General features: G+C 41.2%; 1 protein-coding gene across 1 annotated transcript in view; it reads left to right on the top strand.

The window, feature by feature from the left end:
- The window catches only part of LOC136855095 (dystrophin-like), a 134306-nt gene extending 112144 nt beyond the window's left edge, over positions 1-22162 (top strand). The window contains exons 13-15 of the mRNA XM_067131927.1: positions 4211-4343; positions 16306-16545; positions 21828-22162. Of these exons, the coding sequence (XP_066988028.1) occupies positions 4211-4343; positions 16306-16545; positions 21828-21946 (492 nt within the window). The 3' untranslated portion in view covers positions 21947-22162. The remainder of the gene's footprint in view (positions 1-4210; positions 4344-16305; positions 16546-21827) is intronic.

The following is a 22162-nucleotide window of genomic DNA, read 5'->3' as shown; positions in this document are numbered from 1 at the left end:
TTTTTTTTCTTTTATGCATACTCTATTATTTAGTAATAAAATTGGTGTTGACCATTGAATTTCCTTCTAGACTGACGTCAATAATGTAGTGTGAATAAAGAAGCTTTGCAACTTTGGAAATGTAAACAGCTTTTCTCAAACTTGCCATAAGTTACCAAAATCAGGTACATTTACTTTGGTGGGGTATTAATGGTTAAGCACTTAATATTTTATTCCTTACAGATAAACAAATTATATACAGTACTATGTTGTACTGATTATTAAGTATACATATTCAAATAATTACAAGTTAATGTAAAATTTTTCATACATTAGTAAGCAAAATGGACAGAAGCTACATTAACAACAAATGTTCAAGGTAAGAAGTAAAGTTTTGTTAACATTATTGGTGTTATTCTACCTTGTATCCCATGAAACATTAAGGTTTTGTAACATAAATCATATTCTTTCAAACAAACCTATCAGCAAAGCCCTCATCCTTGGTCAGAATGTTCCCAGATGTATATTGTGATGATTTGTAGACAGAAGCTGAGCAGCAAGTGCTTGTTCATGCATATCCACCCATGACTCATTGTTGGGCAATAAGTATTCTCCTCATTGTTTTGCATTAAAAAGTATGTGACCCAACAAAAACGAGGGGATGGGAGGTGGACATTTTGTGCATGACTGATGAATTTTTATAGAATACTGCATGGTCTAAAATCTTCAGTCACATACCCAAATTGTAGTTTAAGTGAGGGGTCTGATGATTCCAGTGGAGCACTTGCAAGTGGAATGGATCAGAAACCGAGTGACCTAGTTACTCTCATGGAGCACTGAAAAAGTTGAAACATCTGGAGAATGAAGTGAGATGTTTACTTGTTAGATACCAAAATATGGCATGGAGATCAAGTATCCATTCATGGAAGGCATAAGTTTGTAATCTCAGAAGACTTCATATCTTGAGAATGAGTGATGAATCTATAAGGGTGATGATTGAAAAGCAGAGGAGAAAGAAGAGTGCAATACATCGTATGCCCCTGTTAAAACTTGACCCAGCAACATACTGTCCCAACAGTTACAACCCAATCCCCTTGTCCATAATTTTAGACAAAAATTGGCAAAGATTGATTAACATCTGTATGTACCTGTACGGTACTCATTATGGCTGAGATCTTAATGTTTCTCATGAAGACTAAGGAAATTGAAAGCTCCCTGATCTTTGGCACCTCCCTCTTACTTGGCCAACCTTGTCTTTTGAAACTCCTGAATACTTCTGGGGTTTCAAAAGACAAGATGAATACTTCTGGAAATGTAACCCGACTCAGTGAGTAGGACCTTACCTTACCTTACAGACCTTACAGTTCGTTTGGGTTGCCCCAGGTCTCTCAGTATGAGGCACCTTTGATGTCTACCAGAGAATTGCTAACGCATCTTCCGGTATATTTTGCATCTTCCAGTCTTGGATGGTCTGGGATGCATCTTAGATATTTGTCGAGCTTATTCTTAAACACATCTACGCTCACTCCTGTTATGTTCCTCAGATGAGCTGGTAGCACATTGAATAGACTGCATTATCAATGCTGGTGCGTGGGGGATTAATGTCCTGTGTGCTTTCCTTAGTTTTCCTGGTATAGTTTTTGGCACTATTAATCTACCTCTGCTTGCTCTTTTTGATATTTTTAGTTCCATGATGTTTTCGGTAATTCCTTCTATCTGTTTCCATGCTTAAATTACCATGTAGCGTTCTCTTCTCCTTTCAAGACTATATAAATTTAAGAATTGTAGTCTTTCCCAGTAGTCAAGGTCCTTAACTTCTTCTATTCTAGCTGTAAATGACCTTTGTACACTATTTGTGCAATATCCTTTTGGTAGTGTGGGTACCATATTATATTGCAATATTCAAGTGGACTACGTACGTACATTTTATAAAGCATAATCATGTGTTCAGCTTTTCTTGTTTTGAAGTGCCGGAACAACATTCCCATTTTTGCTTTGCATTTTGCCAATAGAATTGCTATTTGATCATTGCATAACATATTCCTATTCAACATCACACCAGGGTCTTTAACTGCTTCCTTGTTTGTGATTGTCTCATTATTAGGTCCTTTATATGCATATATCATTCCTACTTTATCACCATAGTTCATTGATTCAAATTTATCAGAGTTAAATACCATCCTATTTATCTCTGCCCATTTATATATTTTGTTTAGGTCTCTTTGTAGCGAGTTCCTATCTTCATCACAAGCAATTTCTCTACTTATTCTTGTGTCATCTGCAAAACTTCTTACTACTGAGTCCTTAACATTACTGTCTATGTCTGCAATCATAATCACAAACAGCAATGCAGCTAACACCGTACCTTGTGGTACACCGGATATTACCGTAGCTTCATCCGATTTCTCATCGTTTGCAATCTATATCTGTTTTCTGTTTTGCAAAAATTCTTTTATCCATCTTCCTACTTTGTCAACAATGTTATGTTTTCTAATTTTTTTTCGCTAATATATTATGATCTACCTTGTCAAAAGCTTTTGCAAAGTCTAGGTAAACCACATCTGTATCTTTTTCATTTATCATATTTTTATATATGCTTTCATGGTGGACTAACAGTTGGGTTTGTGTACTTTTTCCGGTACAAAACCATGTTGTCCTATATTGAACAATCTATTTTTCATTAAATGTTTCATTATATTTTTTTCATTACCCTTTCATATACTTTCATAATATGAGATGTCAGACTCACAGGCCCATAATTACTTGCCTCTAGTCTTGAACCACTTTTGAAAGTAGGAGTAATATATGCTAATTTATGTTTATCATAAATCTTGCCTGTATCTATACTTTGTCTTAATAATATTGCTAGCGGCTTTGTGATTGAATGAACCATTTTCTTTAACAATATGGCAGGTACTCCATCTGGTCCTGCTGCTGATCCATTTTTAATTTCATTAATAGCCTGCACAATATCGGCTTCTGTAATATCTATATCTGATAAGTATTCAGTATTTTCATCTCTTATTTCTGTATCATTATCTTCATTGTCAATTCTAGGTGTAAATTCACTCTTATATCTTTCTGCTAATATGTTACATATTTCCTTTTTTCATTTGTTAATCGCCCTTCAATTCTTAGAGGGCCTATTTCTACTCTTATTTTATTCATCTTTTTTGCATATGAATAAAAAATTTTAGGGTTTTGCTTGATAATTTGTTGTGTCTTTTCTTCTAGGTTCCATTTTTCATTTTCTTTTGATTGTATAATCTTTTGTTCTGCATTTTCTATCTTACTTTTTAGTTCCATCACTGTCATCCTGGCGATATGTTTCTTCGTTTGATATTTTTCCAATAAAAGTCTAGATGCCTCACCTCTCAGGTGCCTATTCCTCTTGAGGTAGTCATAAATGGTTTTATTTCATCTTGTTGTTGGATGTAAAGTCTAGAATAGCAATAGAGCAGTGGTGCAGTCCTGAGTGTGGTCATCTGGGTCTTTGCAGAGAAATCAGGAGAAAAACAGGCAAACCAAAGGTTAATTTCTGGTATATGTGCCACACCCTTACTAATGAGTCCTTGTTGCATTTGTGTAAATGTTTGCTTAGCTCTTCTGTCTCTTTTTGACAAAAAGGTGCATGTCTGAGGACATTTCAGACTGAATGAGGGCTCATATGATGGGTTTGTATAAGAAAAAGTTTTATGTTATAAGAAGTTACAGTAATGTTCAGTGCCTTTAAACCCTATCTGACAAAATTCCAGTATCACTTCTACCTCACTGTTTCTGTCTCAGTCTGAAATCATATTCTCCCATTACATCAGTCACTGTATTTTGAGTGGATTGCATCTTTCTCTCTGATTGCTTAATTTTGTGGTTTTCCTTGAAGGTATAAAAATTTTATGGTTAGAGGTTTTTATGTTTATTTATCATTAGGATAGATAAGTGGAAGTTGTCTTAAAGCAGTTGTTGTACCTTATGAAAGAAGATTTTTAAATTTAAGTTTTACATTGGCTCTTGTCAGGTAAAATTAATATTTTTACTTTCTTTATATTCTGGTTCAAGTACATCATGCACCATGTGGAGCATGAATTAGGGTATACGATATATGTAATGTCTTAGCCATATAAAATTTTTAATTATCCGGGTCATATATTTAAATTGACATCAGTTTAGTGTTAGTTGTGCTGGATTTATTAACATTTCAAAAACAGATTTAAATTGGGCTCTCTGTATTTAGGTTGAGAACATTCCTGGAACACCTGATGAGAAATGTGAAGGGTTAAGACCTTTAAGAATGCCATTCACCCCACGGGACAAAAATGTTTCAAGTACCTCTCCAGTAAACCCTTTGATATACCCCTCTACTCTTGGTAAGCTGAGTATGTTGTTGGATAAGGCCATGGTTTACATAAGTATCAAGTTGTGTAATGGTTGACTTATGCAAGGTTGTTACTCATGTAAAGTTAAGATTCATTGCTTTGGTGTAATTTTTCAGATATTTGTCAGTTGTGTACACATAGTGTAAGTTGGTTTTCTTGACAAGATTTTTTTTCTCCATCTGCTGCATTGGCTTTGTTTTTAATGCCAGAATGTACTTAACCACTAAGGACTGGGAAAGTGTGAATGGGAAAAATAAATAACCTGAAGTTCACAGGGTTTAAGTGTGCCACCACCCATGAATTTGAAAACTGTGTATAACTCTTGCCCTCCCTCAAAATCCTAACTCTTAATACTGTTCAGTGTACTGTTTTCCACAGTCAGATCAGTAGTTAACTTAAAAGGTTTGATCATTTACCAAAATATAGATTATAAAAAAGGCATTACTGTACTGTGCAAGTGTACTGTAGTATTTACACAGAGAGAGAGGAGAGAGAATGTAGGGGGTGGTGCAGATTTTGAGTCAATGCAATGACATGTAATTTATTACTGGGATTTCATTTTGCCCTGGTCGTCAGTAGTTAACTTAAAAGGTTTGATCAGAGATTATAAAAGAGGCATTACTGTACTGTGCAAGTGTACTGTAGTATTTACACAGAGAGAGAGGAGAGAGAATGGTAAGGGGGTGGTGCAGATTTTGAGTCAATACTCTACATGACATGTAATTTATTAGTCCTTTACTGACAAAGCATGGGATTTCATTTTGCCCTGGTCGTCAGTCTGTCTCTGACTCTGCTCTTTTGTTTGTCTGAGTCTGTCAGTGTGTCTCACATTTACCTTGTCATCACAACTGTGTATTTCAAGGGATCTCTGTCAAACTTAGTGCAAAGGTAGATTATTGTGCACAATGTTATTGCTATTCAGAAGGTGAACTCCATTTATATGGAACAAACACATAGGGGCCGTTAACCCTTAAACGCCGAGCCTCTATTTACAAAAACGTCTCCCGTATGCCGGCGGCGTTCGGTGAGTTAGCGCCGAAGCGGAAAAAAAGCTTTTTTAAAAAAATCACAGCACGCTTAGTTTTTAAGATTAAGAGTTCATTTTTGGCTCCTTTTTTTTTGTCATTGCCTGAAGTTTAGTATGCAACCATCAGAAATGAAAAAAAAAATCTTTATCATATATAAATATTGGAATATATGACAGCAAAAAAAATCATATAATTGTATACAAATCGCTGTAAGCACAATGGTTAAAGCTAATGAGTTAATTTTTTTTAGTTGTATTGTACACTAAATTGCGATGATTTTGGTATATAACAAATTGTAAAACGATCAAAGCAACACAGAGAAAATATTATCACAAAATGATGCATGAATTTGTAACGCGTGGACGTAAAAAAATGTTTTTTTCAAAAATTCACCATAAATCGAAATATTGTGCTAGAGACTTCCCGTTTGTTGAAAAATGAAGCTAATTGGTTGAATATTACTAGACTGTAAGTGTTTTAGCTTACAATTGCAGTTTTTCGACCATTTCGGTCGAGTTAAAGTTGACCCGAAAGTCGAATTTTTCTATTTATTGTGATTTATGTGAAAATATTTCAAAACTGATAAAAGCTACAACCATGAGTTATTTTCTGTTGTATTGTACATGAAATTGCACACATTTTCATATATAAAACTTTATGTAACGACTAATATAAAACGGTGCAAATATTACGACAACGAGATGAAAGAATTTATGAGATGTTTGGCCGAGTTACCGCGCAGACGTAAGGAAAATGTTTTTTTCTTCAAAAATTCACCATAAATCGAAATATTGTGCTAGAGACTTCCAATTTATTGCAAAATGAAGGTAAACGATTGAATATTACTAGAATGTAAGAGTTTTAGCTTACAATTGCGTTTTTTGACCATGTCAGTCGCGTTAAAGTTGACCGAAGGTTGAAATTTTGGCAGTTATCGTGATTTATGTGAAAATATTTCAAAACTGATAAAAGCTACAACCATGAGCTATCTTCTGTTGTATTCTACATGAAATTGTGCACATTTTCATATATAAAAGTTTATGTAACAACTAATGTAAAACGATGCAAACATTACGACAACATGACGAAAGAATTTCTGAGATGTTCGGCCGAGTTACCGCACGCAGATGTAAGGAAAAAGTTTTTTTTTTTTCAGAAATTCACCATAAATCAAAATATTGTGCTAGAGACTTCCAGTTTGTTGCAAAATGAAGGTACATGATTGAATATTACTAGAATGTAAGAGTTTTAGCTTATAATTGCGTTTTTGACCATTTCGGTTGAGTTAAAGTTGACGAAGCTTGAAATTTTGGCAGTTATCGTGATTTATATGAAAATATTTCAAAACTGATAAAAGCTACAACCATGAGTTATTTTCTGTTGTATTCTACATGAAATTGCACATTTCCATATATAAAACTTTATGTAACGACTAATATAAAACAGTGCAAACATTACGACAACGTGACAAAAGAATTTCTGGCGCGGACGTAAGGAAAGTTTTTTTCAAAAATTCACCATAAATCGAAATATTGTGCTAGAGACTTCCAATTGGTTGCAGAATGAAGGTAAATGATTGAATATTACTAGAATGTAAGAGTTTTAGCTTACAATTGCGTTTTTTTACCATTTCGGTCGAAGTCAAAGTTGACCGAAGGTTGAAATTTTGGCAGTTATCGTGATTTATATGAAAATATTTCAAAACTGATAAAAGCTACAACCATGAGTTATTTTCTGTTGTATTGTACATGAAATTGCACACATTTTCATATATAAAACTTTATGTAACGGCTAATATAGAACAGTGCAAAAATTAAGACAAAATGACGAAAAGAATTTCTGAAATTTTTTCGGCCGGAGTTACTGCGTGGCGTAAGAAAAAGTTTTTTCAAAATTCACCATAAATCGAAATATTGTGCTAGAGACTTCCAATTTGTTGCAAAATGAAGGTAAATGATTGAATATTACTAGAATGTAAGAGTTTTAGCTTACAATTGCATTTTTTCGACCATTTGGTCGAGTCAAAGTTGACCGAAGGTTGAAATTTTTGTAGTTGACGTACGGTACGTCCTTTTGGCACCCAACAGACAATTTTAGTCGACGTATGATACGTCCAGTAGGCGTTTAAGGGTTAACTTGAAATTCAAGCTTCCAAAGAATATAGTGTTCATTTGAAAGAAATAACAAAAGGTAATAGGAGATACAGAAAGAAGAGATTGGTCATTAGAAAAAAATATAGTAAATTAATAAATAAATAAATAGATAAAATGTAAATAAATTATTAAAGCACAAGGAGAATTGTTTTAGGGTAGTAAGCATTACTTTTGAGGTTTCTAATTGCACAACATCCTCAGGGAGACTGCATAGATATGCAAGAAGGGAGATTGTCAATCTGTCATGCTTACTTTGTTGCAACCCTTACGTGGTTGAAGGGATTCCAGTCAAACTTGTTTCAAAGGTAGACCAATATGCATAGATGTGCTTGAAAGGAGATTGTCCATCTGTCTGGCCACCAGTACGTTTTGCAAGGTTACTTGATCATCACAACAACTTCACCGTTAAAGATGTGTCATTTAAAAATAGCATGAAGGTAACACCATTCTGTGCAAAAGTGCTTGAACGGAGACATCTGTCTGTCTGGTCATCAGTGACTGTCGTATTTAACTTGACATGACAACAACATATTGCATGGACCATCATGCATAGGTATACATGGAGGGAAATTTTTTTGTCATACTTATCCAGGACTTTGCAAAATATCTGTAGATATCATACACAACTTTAACATTGTCCATAACTTTTGAACTGTGTAATTAAGACTTCGTGTCTGACATGCATATACCACTAATGAAGCATCTTTCTGATATCAAAGTTAGTGTTTTGACATTAATTATGTTCATGATGTTGGTTCTAAGTATAGTTTGAGAAGCTAGCCTTCTGCAACAAATTTTAGTTGTTCCGACACAATATACAAACTCTTGGTCCTTTACATTAGAGATTACTTTCAGGCATAGGCTGGAAACGGCTGTTGAACTTCAAACAAGGTGGTTAGGCAGTTAGGCTAACTACCGTCCAGGAGGCGGGAGTACCGCCTGCCTGGATGTAAACATTCCAATTTGCCTGGATGGAAACATTCCAATTTGCTTTTGACTGCCCTTTTTCAACCTTTTGGTGGAAAATTCCTTTTTGTTTTCAGTATTGTCACGTGATGGTTCTTCGGGCTGGTTCCCTTGCTTTTGACTGCCCTTTTTCAATGTTTTTGGTGGTGAAAATTCCGTTTTTTGTTTTCGGGTCTATGAATGTTGATAAACCTTTTGGAAACCCGAGTTTTGAGCAGCTATCCCCAATGAGTATGTCCTGGGCTCATCTTTGTGACAGCGTGAGGCTGTCCTGACGTCTCCATCGGGTTTTCTGGTTTGTGGGTTCTTGAGGCAAGAATGTTTGGTTTTTTTCTGCCTGCTGTTTACCTATTTTTTTATTTTGGTGCTAGCTTTTGGTTTTTCTTGTATTTATGGTTTTTATCTTTTACCAGACCTGACTCACTTGTAAATACTTATAACTTAACTTTGTAAATAAATTAACACATTTTATTGTTTTGTTGTTTTCTCCTCCTTTGCCTGCATCTTGCAGGGGGTCGTTACAAGTATGAATGTTGATAAACCTTCTAAACCCTCCTATCCCCAATGTGTATGTCCTGGGGTAGGAGGCAAGAAACGTAATACCTTTTGGTCTAGCATCGACACGAACCTACACACCCTTTGCCTATCTTGCAGGGGACGTGTGTGTTCACGCGACACTCCTTGTAGCGAGTGTTGTTCCTGGTCTCCCGAGCAATGGAAGAGGTTCAAAGGGAGGGAATGCTACCATCGGAAACCGGCCAAGGAATCGTCCGAGGGTAACATGCCCCCACCGATTCCAGTGGTGGCTAATGTGTCAGGTTCATTTCTCCCTCCCTGCGAACTTCCCCTGCTTGCTCCCGCTCCCTCAGGTGAAGACTCCCCGTCCCCTTTCCCATTCGTTTCATCGGGTGTGGAAGGGCGTGGGGGTGTGGTTGATCAGGACATCCTCTCGGGGGTCTCTTGAGCTGGGGGGGAAATTTTTCCCCCAGAGCGAGCAGAGACTTCCCAGTTTAACGTGACTATTTCCTCAGGTTTCGGGGTGGATAACCTGGTATCAGACCTATCCTCAGCCTGGTTACACCTGGGTCTACCTGGCATTCCATCACTGGAGGGCCTGGTATCTCATCTGTCTGGCGCTCCAGTAACAACGCACTCGGCTACCACTACCACCACCATGTCTGCTTTCTCTAAGCTGCCCATGTTGGTGGCTTCACACCTGAACACCCAGGTTTCGGCTGTCCCTGCCTCTCACCATTCTGTACCGCTGCCTCCTGGGTTCCTGGCCCCGCTCTCACGACCTGGGCCTTCCTACATGGTGACATCAATGGTGCTGTATATGACTGTTCCTGCCCCTGTTGCTGACCCTGGCCCAATTATGATTATGGTTCCGGCTCCTCGCTTCCCTGTCTCTCGGCCCGGCTTAACTACTGACTCGCTCCCCATGCCTTCGACCCTGGCCCGGCCCAGCCTGGCTGCCCGCGCGCCACCTGTGCCTTCATTCCCGGCTCCTCCTCCGCATGTTCCTGGCTGCTGTGCTAATGTTCCTACCCTGGTAACTGCTGGCCCGAGCACTGCCTACGCTGCCCGGGTTGCGCCTGCTGCTGTGGCCCCCCTGGCTACTCCTGTTTCTCTGGCTGCTCCTGCATGGTTTGGGGACCTGACTTCAATCCTGAGGAAGATGGCAAAGAAGAAGTCAAAGAATAGATCGAGAAAGGTGTCGTTGTCTTCGTCTTCGTCTTTGTCATCATCTTCGTCATCGTCTTCGTCTTCGTCTTTGTCATCATATTCATCTTCGTCATCATCTTTGTCTTCGTCTGCTACCTTTTCTTCCTCTTCTCCTTCTGAGGGTTCCCAGCCAAAGAAGAAGAAGCCTGCCTGCCCCCCCCCCCCAAGAAGTCTCGCACTGAGACCTCTAAGGGACTGCCTTCTTCCTCAGGGAAGGCAGTGGGATCTCTCGCTGGCTCTTCCCGATCCACGGATCAGGGAACCGCTGCTCTGGCCCCCAGGTCAGTCGCATCGGGAACCAAGGGCGTGCAGACCACGGTCCGCACTCCCCCTGCTGTGCCGAAGAAACCTGCTTCTAAGGCCAGCGGGTCCACGTCGGACACTCGTGCGCGAGTCACTCTGAGTACCCGGGTTTCCAAGGAGACCCAGGTACCCCAGGCTGATACAGGAGAAACTTCTCGCTCTACAGACCCGGGCGTGGGGCGAGAGAAAGAGTCCAGGCATGCAGGTGCCCCGACTCTTCGTGCTGGTACTTCCGTGAGTGCCAAGCCAGGTTCCCGGGAAAGTGCTTCGGTCCCTCGGGTCGGAACGCCTGGAGAAGCAGATAAGAGGTCCCCTGCTCAGTCTTCCTGAGAGGCGCGACCAGCCTGGCTCGGGGGAGGTGAGCGTGCGGCTCAACGCATGCGGTCCCCTCTGCTCTCCTTGGGAGACTGCTTTGCCTAGGCGAAAGCACTCTCCTCAACCCAGGCTGCCATCACCACCGCGGGTTGGTGACAGCTCCCGGCCCGCTGTCCCTGTTGGTTCTGTCAGCAAGGCCAGTGGGAGCGCCCGATCCTCCTCACCTGTCCCCTCTACCTCCTGGGCTCCTTCCAAGGGGCAGGAGTCGGACAGGAAGAACCATGGCGAGTTTTCTCTTCAGAGTTCTACCTCGGGGGGCTTATGTACCTGGCTCGGTCCTTGGCTCGACCAGGTCTTATGTCCGCGTGGTGCAGGAAGGATCATGGGGGCCTGCCAAGGTTCTCCCTCCTGCAGGAAGAGTAGATCGGGAGGACCGCACTCTGGAAGGACTTGAGGGTGCTCTTCCCCAGGATGCGGACATCCCCGAGATACAGAGGACGTTTGCTGAGGTTATTGCACTGATTCGTCAGCACAATGACCTTGGGGAAGGGACTACGGCCTCATCTGTGGATTATCCATCGCGCCTCGAATCCTACTGGGGACCCAAGGCTTGACAAAGGGGTCCTTGACAAGGTGAATGGTCTTGTGTCTGGGCAAGACAATTCACTTAGATTGAACTGTTCGGACAAGCTTCTTCTCCCCCCCCCCCCCTTCCTGCCTCGCCAGAAGCACCTCTGCGCACCATCGGAGAGGGCATTGCTGCCTAAACAGGTTGACCTGGACCTGTTATGTCTGGATCCGGGTCTTACGTTGCAGCAGCTTACTGTAGAGAGCATCTTCCTTTCTCAGCAGGAAGCCGCAATCTTGGAAGCCACTGCCATGGCAGCCTTCCAGGCAGTCTCCTGGCTCAATCTGTGATCCTTCACAGTATCGAAGGTAGCTGCCTGGGGAGGACTCCGCCTTTGGGAGACTGTACCAGTCTGGGGGTAGGGCCATCTCCTACCTTGCCCACCAGATGGCAAACCTGTGGGCAAACCTGGTCCTGAAGTGGAGAGACACCATTCTCTCGCTTCTCCTCGGCCCCTAAGAAGTCCCAGTCTTCGAACGGGTCCCATGGGAACACCCAGCCCTCTTCTTCCTCTAGAAAGAGCGGGTCTTCCCGCCCCTTTCAGCCCACTTTCCAATCCGGTAAAGCAGGCAAGGGGGAGAAGAAGAAGGGGAAATGCTAGGGGTGGCGTTCCCCCCCCCCCAAAAGCTGCCGAAGGTGGGGGGATGCCTGTTGAGCCATTGGGCAACATGGCAGCGGCACAGAGCTGAGACCTGGAAAGTGGATGTCCTTCGGGAGGGATATCTACTACCCTTTGCGCCTCGGCCTCCCCTCACCTACTCTCCAGTCCATCTCCACACGTACATCCAAGGAACTCCGAAGGACACTGCACTATAGCAAGAAGTGCAAGCCATGCTGAGCAAGGGTGCTGTGGAAGTTGTGTCGGACCAATCTCCAGGCTTTTACAGCCCTACCTTTCTTGTAGAGAAAGCCTCAGGGGGATGGAGACCAGTCATAGACCCCTCTCCCTTGAACCGATTCGTTTGCCAGACTCGGTTCACAATGGAAACAGCGCGATCCGTGCTTGCTTCCATCAGGGAGAACGACTTCATGCTTACGGTGGACCTGAAAGATGCGTATTTCCAAATACCCATTCATCCGTCCTCTCGCAAGTACCTCTGCTTTGTCCTCTGGGAGACGGTCATCCAATTCAGGGCACTTTGCTTCGGGCTCTTGACTGCTCCCCAGGTGTTCACGAGAGTCTTCTCGCTCGTGTCAGCTTGGGCCCACTCGCACAGGATATGTCTACTGAGGTATCTCGACGACTGGCTGGTCCTGGTGAGCTCCCGCTCGCAGTTGCTACAGGACAGGGATCGGCTCCTCGAATTTTGCAGCGATCTTGGGATCCTGGTGAACCTCGAGAAGTCAGACCTCATCCCCAAGCAGAGGATAAAGTACCTGGGCATGCTGATAGACTTGGTGGCAGTGAAAGTCTTTCCCTTGGACTCTCGTATCAGCAGGTTCAGGCAGGCAGCACAGTTGTTCCTGTCATGACAGGAGTAGCCAGCCCAGCAATGGCAAGTCGTCATCGGTCACCTGTCGTCGATGGAGAAGCTAGTACCTCATGGGCGTCTTCACCTGCGGTCTCTACAGTGGAGACTAAGGAGTATTGGTCCCAGTCCTTCCTCATTCCTCTTTCCAAGAAGGTGAGGGAGGACCTTTGCTGGTGGGTGGATGACAGGAACCTCTCAATAGGAGTTTCCCTGCATACTCCCCCTCCGGACATGCTGCTGTTCTCAGATGCATCAACCGAGGGATGGGGCACATACCTGGGGGAGTTGCTGACTTCGGGAATGTGGCACCAAGACGACAAGAGCCCTCACATCAACACCCTGGAACTCAAGGCAGCCTTCCTGGCTCTCCAAGAGTTCCAGGATCGAGTGATGGGACACTCCGTGGTACTGATGAGCGACAATACCACGGTAGTGGCATATGTCAACAAGCAGGGGGCCTAGTGTCCCTACCGCTCCACCATTTGACAATGCAGATGCACTAGTGGGCCGTGGTTCACTCGGTAGAGCTGTCAGCCAGGTACATTCCAGGCAAGAGGAATGTCATGGCAGACAAGATCAGCCGCCAGAATCAAGTGATAGGAACTGAATGGTTCCTTCACTCGGAAGTGATGGAAAGGCTATTTGACCTGTCGGGGCGTCCAGCCATCTACCTGTTCGCCACCCAGCACAACAGAAAACTCCAGGTCTTCTGCTCGGTCGTGCCGGACCCATGGGCTGCTGCGGAGGACGCGTTCCAGCACCCGTGGGACAACCTCGACGTTTACGCCTTTCCTCCGTTCTGTCTGATTTGCCGAGTGATGACCGCTCCGAATCTCAGGATGATTCTGGTGGTACCCAAATGGCTGCAGGCCATTTGGTATCCCGACCTGCTAGTTCTCCTTTCTGAGGGCCGAGAGAGATTCCCCACTGGCCCAACCTGTTGTGTCAACCCCACGTAGAGTGGTACCACCAGTCAGTGCAGTCCCTTTGTCTTCACGGCTGGAGGTTATCCACCATCTACTGCGAGCGAGAGGCTTTTCGCGTCGTGCAGCAACAGAGATGGCAGGGTACCTAGACGATCCTCCGCAGTGGTATACCAGGGAAAGTGGTCTGTCTTCTGTGGTTGGTGTCGTCGACGGGGTATCTCTCCGGTCAGAGCTACTTTTCAGCAGGTCGCAGACTTCCTCGTCTTCCTTTGCCGAGAGAAGCTTCTCTCCATTTCAGCTGTAAAAGGCTACTGCGCCGCACTCGGCCTAGTCTTACGGCTGAAAGGAGTAGACATCTCTTCTTCCTTCGAGATTTCCCTACTAATGAGAAGCTTTGAAAGGTCTTGCCCACCGAGGGATCTCAGGCCTCCTGCGTGGGTTGTGACTCTCATTCTAAGGAGCCTGACTCGTGCACAGTACGAGCGTTGGATCTGACCCTCAAGACCGTCTTCCTGCTGGCCCTGGCATCGGCGAAGAGAGTTGGCGAACTACACAGACTTTCCTTCGATGTTAAACACTCGAGGGGATGGGGATCAGTTACGCTCGATTTTGTCCCGGATTTGGTAGCGAAGACTCAGAATCCTTCGGTCCCTGATGCACGGTTCGAGTCCTTCACGATCCCCTCCCTAGAGGACTTTGTAGGTAATGAACCAGACAAGATGCTACTGTGTCCTGTTAGAGTGCTGCGGCGCTATCTGAAGAGGACTCACCGTCTCCGGCATGAGTGTCGATGACTCTTCGTTAGTACTGGCTTTACCAAGAAAGAAGTGTCCAAGAACACCATCTCCTTCTGGCTTCGTGAGATGATAAGGAGAGCGTCTTCTGCTGCTGGAGAAGACGACACCGGTACGCTTTGTCCGAGAGCTCACAAAGTCCGCAGCATTGGTCTGTCCCTCGCATTCTGGAAGAACATGTTGGTTGTGCAGGTGCTGAAGGTAGGCATGTGGTCCCAGCAGACTACCTTCACCTCCTTCTACCTCCGGGATGTTGCTCAGAAGTCCTTGGACACTTTTTCCTTGGGTCCTGTGGTGGCTGCTCAACAAGTTGTGTAGCTTACCCATCTCCTCTAACAGGACAGGTTGCATCTCACCTAAGATGTATGGTTGTGATTGGGAGCATGAATGTAGAGTGACTGGCCTCTCTTCTTTCTCCCCATCCTGGCTCTCTTCCCATGGGCAGGGAGCGAACGTGCCGTTACATGCTGGATCTGGCAGTCAATGCAGGTAAGCACCCAACGGGAGCTCCCATTCTATTTTCTGTTCAGGTTGATAGAAGCAACCCCACTCCTTCCCCTTGCAAGGTGGGGAGGGAGACCATGACTTTAAGACAAACCCAATGCTTGTGATTGCCTTTATGTCATCTGACTCCAAGTTCTTCCTAGCCTACTCTGCACGAACTGACGTTTCCTCTTTCATGCAAAGGGACCCAGAAGTCTGACAACTGATCCCGCATTTCTTACAACCCGATCATTTTGTCAGAGGCAGTTTTCCCCTTCCTCGCTCTATCGACCAGGAAGGGAAGACAAGGTGGTGAACTCAGTCAGTTCAGGAGACTCATTCAGATTCCTCCCTCCAACCAGTAAGTCTCCATGTAAAGGACCGAGGGTTTGTATATTGTGTCGGAACAAATCACAATTTTTAAAAGTAAATTATATTTTTCCTAACTATACAAACCCGAGGTCCTTTACATTTTATGCCCACCTCATGCCACCCCTCAATCTGATACCTGGGTCGAAAGGCAAATTGGAATGTTTACATCCGGACAGGTGGTACTCCCGCCTCCCGGACAGTAGTTAACTGCCTAACCACCTTGTTTGAAGTTCAGCAGCCGTTTCCAGCGTATGCCTGAAAGTAATCCCTAATGTAAAGGACCTCGGGTTTGTATAGTTAGGAAAAATACAATTTACTTTTAAAAACTGATATTAATATTTTTGAAGGAGATATGAACGCTCATATTCCTTTCTACGGAAGTATAATTATTAACCAGTGAGGAAACTGTCTTCTGCCATGGAAAACCATAATTATGCGTTCTAGATAAAGTGTTGGGGAACCAATACATTTCCACACACAGATGGTACTTTATCCGCTGTATATACTGTATATCTGTTACCAGTGAGGATACAGTTCTTAACCTCAGCCAGGAAATGATAGATGATAAGTATATCAGCAACTGCTTCCCAATTATTGTCAGCAGCCTAAGACTAGGATCCAGCTGTGCATGCCCAGCATTACCGGCTGACTGCCATTTTGATTCTTTCTTTTGAAGGAGAACTAAAGGCTTTTGGATTATTTTGTGGAATAATAGGGCTAATTATAAGTAACTGGTTTTCTTTGAGAAAGTCAAGTTTGTTTTCCTAAAATTATATTTTTATCCATAGATGCAGCAGCTGGTAAAAATGAACTTCACAGTGCAAAGCTTCCTAGTTTTACTGAAGTGAATTTCAGTGATTTGACATGTTTGACATCTGGTACAGCATCTGGAGTCACATCACCAGCTGAGACTGAAAACAGAAGAATTGAAGACTGTCTTGATGATGATGCAGCAAGGGAAGTTAGACAAGAATTAGAGAATATATTGAAGCAGCTTGACTATATTTTCCCGTTGTCTGAATCAGAAAGTAAGAAGGCTTATTTTGTTGAATTTAACAATGTTGTATTTTAGTTTCTAATGTCTTTCTCACTCGTTAAGCCTTTCTCTACATGATAATCAGGAGAAATTCTACTTCATTTATGCTGGGCTTTTTCCAGGATGCATTAGGCTTCGACAAGTTGTAGGCTTTGATGGTTTGGTACCCTGCTTATAATTTTGATGGCCTTAATTGAGTCGTTTTCTGGTCTTTGGTGTTTGTAATTGTAGTAACTGAAAATAGCACCTGATTATATGTTGGTTTTGTAAGTTAATCATCATTATTTTATTTTTATTTTCTGCTTTAGTAAAAAGGTGTGGGTGTTACAAAATGTATAAAAAGCACATTTAATTTTATAAGATGTTTTTATAGCAAAGCATTCTTTATATTTAAAAAGTATCTGTTCTTGTTATTACATCATAGGACAGAAATGACGGAGGGTGCAAAATGCAAACAAACGTGGGCGGCAATGTTGAACAGAATGTAGTGCAGTAGAGAAAGCTCTCTGATGGTTAGGTCGGTAATTTTGGTTTGTAAGTCTGTTTTGTGGTTTTTGTTTTCGTAAGCTGGATTGTATAATAAAAGAACAATGTGAGCAGGTGGGTGGATTGCATAATTGAAGCATTTTTGGATGGATTAGTCTAGGAAAATTTTCAAGTGGTAGCAGAGCGTGGTTGGTTAAAAATGGACGGATCTGATGTTAAACTTTGGGAGATGAAATGGAGAAGAGACTGTATGAGATTTAGCGGGGCACAGGGCGATTATAAAGGATGGAGAGGACAAGACGAAGATTGGCTTGTGGTGTGTGAAGAAGTGAAATATCTGGGGATAGAGATAAGAATAAGCTTAAAAGGAAAAGCTTTAGAAGTAACAGAAAGAATAGATAGAGATGAACTTAAGGATTAAGAAGGTTCAAAGATAATCCTATCCAAACTAGATGAAGCATATCTAAAAGAAACGTTAATGGAAAATTACAGTAAAATGAAAAACTATTTTAAAATAGAAAGAGTATCTAGTAAAAAGATGAGAGATTTTATAATTAGGTATGAAAAGGCAGAGTCAGAGTGTAGTAGAGCGATAGGGAAAAGCATGCTTGAAGGGGAAGCAAAAGGTTTTCATGTACTAGAACAATCGAATCTCACAGAAAATCGAAAACAAAGGGTATTAGCAGCCTGTGGTCAAGAAAAGTTGGAATATAAAACAGTGTCACAGATATAATGAAAGAATATTGTAGGAATTAGGGAGTAAACAGGAGGGGGAATGGTTGGGATCAGAAGGTTGTGCAAATTTTGGGAAAGGGAGGGAAAACCAAAGATATGGGGGAAAGGTGAATCGAGGTAGAGGTGGAAGAAATCCTTTAAGCAAAGAATGGTTTTTCCCAAATACTAATTGGTTAGGGGAGAAACCACTACTATTTATTAAGCAGTTCCTAGCACTCACTACCCATCTTAATGCTATGTACCAATCCACTTCCTCATCATCTTTCATCTTTCTTAAGCTTTCTTTGATTATACCTACAGTCTTTTCACACAATCCATTGCTCCATGAGATTCAGATGCTGTGGCTAATACTTTAATATTCCATCTTTGAAATTCTCCCCCATAGTCTGATAATATTTTAGAAGGTGCTCCAAATATTATTAGACAACAGGGGAGAATTTCAAAATGAAAAACTAAGGAGGATGGGAGAAAGATGAAATATTAAAGTATTAGCCACAGCATCTGAATCTCCATGGAGCAATGGATTGTGTGAAAAGACGGTAGGCATAATCAAAGAAAGCTTAAGAAAGATGAAAGATGATGAGGAAGTGGATTGGTCCATAGCATTAAGATGGGTAGTGAGTGCTAGGAACTGCTTAATAAATAATGGTGGTTTCTCCCTTAACCAATTAGTATTTGGGAAACCCCTTCTTTGCCAAATTTAATGGGAGAAGAAAGTTCAAGTCCTGCAAGCAGAGAGAAAGGTATGGAAGAAAGCAAAGTAAGGATTACACTGAATGTAATGCATAAGGCCAGAGAAGTGTTTATCAAAAATGAGTCTTGTAATAATATAAGAATTGCTCTAAACAAAAATGTCAGAGAACATAAATTTGAAGAAGCAGTAGTGGGAGACGAGGTATTCCATAAGATAGAAAATGAAAATGAATGGAGAGGACCTGCTCAGGTAGTGAGAGTATCTGGTAAAACAGTAGTGGTTAAACATGAGGATTCTCTAAGAGAAGTAGCTAGATACATGTTATTAGGATTCAAAGAATATCACCAGAAAAAGAAAAGATACCTGAAATAGACAAAACACACACTGTAGAGGATGAATCCCTTGTATCAAAGGAAGGGAGTGTAGATGGGCAGGAAGGAAAGGAGATGATAATGGGCTGGAGAAGGAATGCAGATATAGAAGACACTATAGAAAGAGATTTGATAGAGGAAACAGTGGAAGATGAAGGGGAAAATGAGGTAATAGAAGAAGAAAGTGAGGTAATAGAAGATGAGTTAATAGAAAAGATACCCAAATTCAGAAAGGGAAATAGAGTTAAAGCTATAAACAAAAATACAGGACAAGTAGAAGAGTGGACTATATTGAGTCTTGCAGGAAAAAGATCAAGCAAATCTTGGGCTGATTCATACAATGTAGAGGACTCACAGTCAGGTGACAAGGGATGGGTTAACTTAAGAGATTATAGTCATGTAGAAAAAATTGAAGATGAAGAAAAAGAGGTTTTGCTAGGATTTGAAAATAGAAGTGTAATTGAAGCTAAAGAAAAAGAACCGCAAAGTTGGAGAGAAAACAAGGTATATGAGGAGGTAAATGACGGACAAAAAGTCATGTCTACAAGATGGATAGTAACTGAAAAGGTAAAAGGGGGGGAAAGGATATGTAAAGCAAGATTGTAGCTAGAGGTTTTGAAGAAGAAATGGCTGAATGGGAAAAAGATGCTCTTACATGCAATGCCAAAATTTTAAAATTTTGTTTGACAGTAGTAAAACTGAAAGATTTGAATTTTTATACGTTAGATGTAAAAGCTGTGTATCTGCAAGGTGATGAAATACAACGAGAGGTACTGTATATAAAACCACCTAGTGAAGATGGTGTGAGTGGGTTATGGAAATTGAAGAAAACTGTTTATGGGCTCAAGGATGCAGCAAAGGCATGGTATTGTAAGGTGGTAAAAGTGGTGGAGGAGCTTAAAGGCGAGAGGAGTAGATTAGAACCTAATGTATTCTTTTGGAGGAAAGACAATAAATTGAATGGTATTTTATGTACACATGCAGATGATTTTTGCTATGGAGGAAGTGAAGGATTTTTAAAGGAAACAGTTGGGAAATTGCAAGTAGGAGAACAAGAAAGTAAAAGTTTTAAGTATATGGGAGTAATAGTAGAGCATAAGGAAAATGGAATTTGTCTTAATCAGTGGCAGTATATAAATTGTATAAGAGAACCAGAAGCTAGAAGATTTACAGGCAATAGAGTACAGTGTTAGGACAAAAGGACTTAACAGAATATAGATCAGTGGTAGGACAGTTGAATTGTATCGCTACATACCATGCCAGAAATATCATGTGATGTTAGTGAATTAAGTAAATCTTTTAAAGAAGGAACGACTCAAGATATGAGAAAGCTGATTAAAATAGTGAGGAAAACTAAGAGCATAATGGGAGAGGTGATAATAAGTGAGTTAGAAGAAGAAAAGATTGATTGGGAAGCCTATGCAGATGCTTTACTTGGGAATATTGAAGATGGTCACACACAATTAGGTTATGTGATATCATTGACAGATGGTAAGAGGAGAAGTCCAATATGGTGAAAATCCAGAATAGCAAAGTCCACCATTGAAGCAGAAGCTCTGAGAGTTGGGGAGGCCATAGAAGGATTGATATATTTCAAACATTTGTGGGAAGAGATAGTAGGAGGGAGAAAATTAGAAGCATTGGTTAAAACTGATAATAAAACCCTAATGACTGCAATAAAATCAGGTACTGGAGTAAGTAGTAAGAGATTAAAAATTGATATTGCAGCAATAAGAGAAACAGAATCTGGAGAAATAAGTGAGGTGAAATGGATAAAATGAAAGCATCAAATAGATGATGTAATGACCAAAGCTGGAGTTTCAGGAGAAAGTATTAAAAATTATGTAGAGGGGTAAAGAATTGGAGAATATTGGAGATTAGAGGGGATTAGGATAAGAAGAAGTTGGAGGGGAGGGAGAAGGAGATAGGTGTGGTTATATGTTAGTTTTATAAGTTAATCCCCATTATTTTATTTTTATTTTCTGCATTAGTGAAAAGGTATTGGCGTTACAAAATGTATAAAAAGCACGTTTAATTTTATAAGATGTTTTTATGGCAAAGCATTCTTTATGTTTAAAAAGTATCTGTTCTTGTTGTGATGTCATAGGACGGAAATGATGGGAGGGTGCAAAATGTAAACAAAGGGGGAGGCAATGTTGAACAGAGTGTAGTGCGGTAGAGAGAGCTCTCTGATGGTTAGGTCAGTAATTTTGGTTTGTAAGTCTGTTTTGTGGTTTTCATTGTCGTAAGGTGGATTGTATAATAAAAGAACAACAATGTGAGCAGGTTGGTGGATTGCATAATTGAAGCATTTTTGGATGGATTAGGCAAGGAAATTTTTCAGCACCTTCCTGTAGATGACATGAGGGATTTTTTGACAGCTTAGTAGTTGTAATCTTAATATAGGACTTTCGGCAGCCATTGACTGGACATATAAATTTGTAGATGACATTTCTTTTCAAATCTATCTCTAAGGGCTGTCTATTTTTCATGATGAACTTGCTGGTTCTTATAATTTTATAGTAAATTATCTGTTGGATTTTCTTACCTTCTGTTACAGGAGTGACATTTTCTTCTTTATTTTTAATAAAAGAAAGCTGTCACTCCCTAAGATTGTACAAACTATTCCCATTTGAACAGGCTGTGGGCATACTTAGAACAGGGATTAAGTTTTGTATAATGATAATTGTGATATTACTGCTGTGTCAGAACAACTGGTATTCTATATGGCGCATAATACTTTTTTTTTTTTTGTTGACTGATCTCATATATCAGATTTTGTCACTAGCAGATTATTTAGTCATGTATCCTATGTATTCAGTAGGTTATGTTGTTTTTCTCAGTCAGGTACACTAGTGGTAAAATGTTTAATTGGAATTCTGATTGGTATGGTTGAAGTGAGATCATTGCTTTACACGAAGGTTATACCTTTACTAAACTTTAGATGTAGAAATTGCTCTTGATAATGTTTTTTCTGTTTTGCAACAGGTGACAACGCTGCAGTGGTTGATGGAGGAGTTGTGGAGGCTGCTTGTGAATTGGGAGATGTTTTAGCTGAATATGTAAATGCAGTACCTTCATGTGAGTCAGTTCTTCCAAAAGTATAGCCACTTTTTTTTTTTATCATACACTGACATAGTACAGGTTGACCATCATTAATCCGGCATCATTGGGATCTGGAGGGTGCCGGATTAGCCATTTATTAGGCTAGAATACATGAAACCCAGTAGCTAAGCACCTCATCTTAGAGTTAAAATAGCCCATAAATCAGTATAAGTTGGTTAATAAAGAAAAGACAATTATCAAATACAGGTAGTGCTTGA

The sequence above is a fragment of the Macrobrachium rosenbergii genome, chromosome 3, assembly GCF_040412425.1.
Source record: "Macrobrachium rosenbergii isolate ZJJX-2024 chromosome 3, ASM4041242v1, whole genome shotgun sequence".
Classification (NCBI taxonomy): domain Eukaryota; kingdom Metazoa; phylum Arthropoda; class Malacostraca; order Decapoda; family Palaemonidae; genus Macrobrachium; species Macrobrachium rosenbergii.
This window is presented reverse-complemented; position numbering and strand designations above follow the sequence as displayed.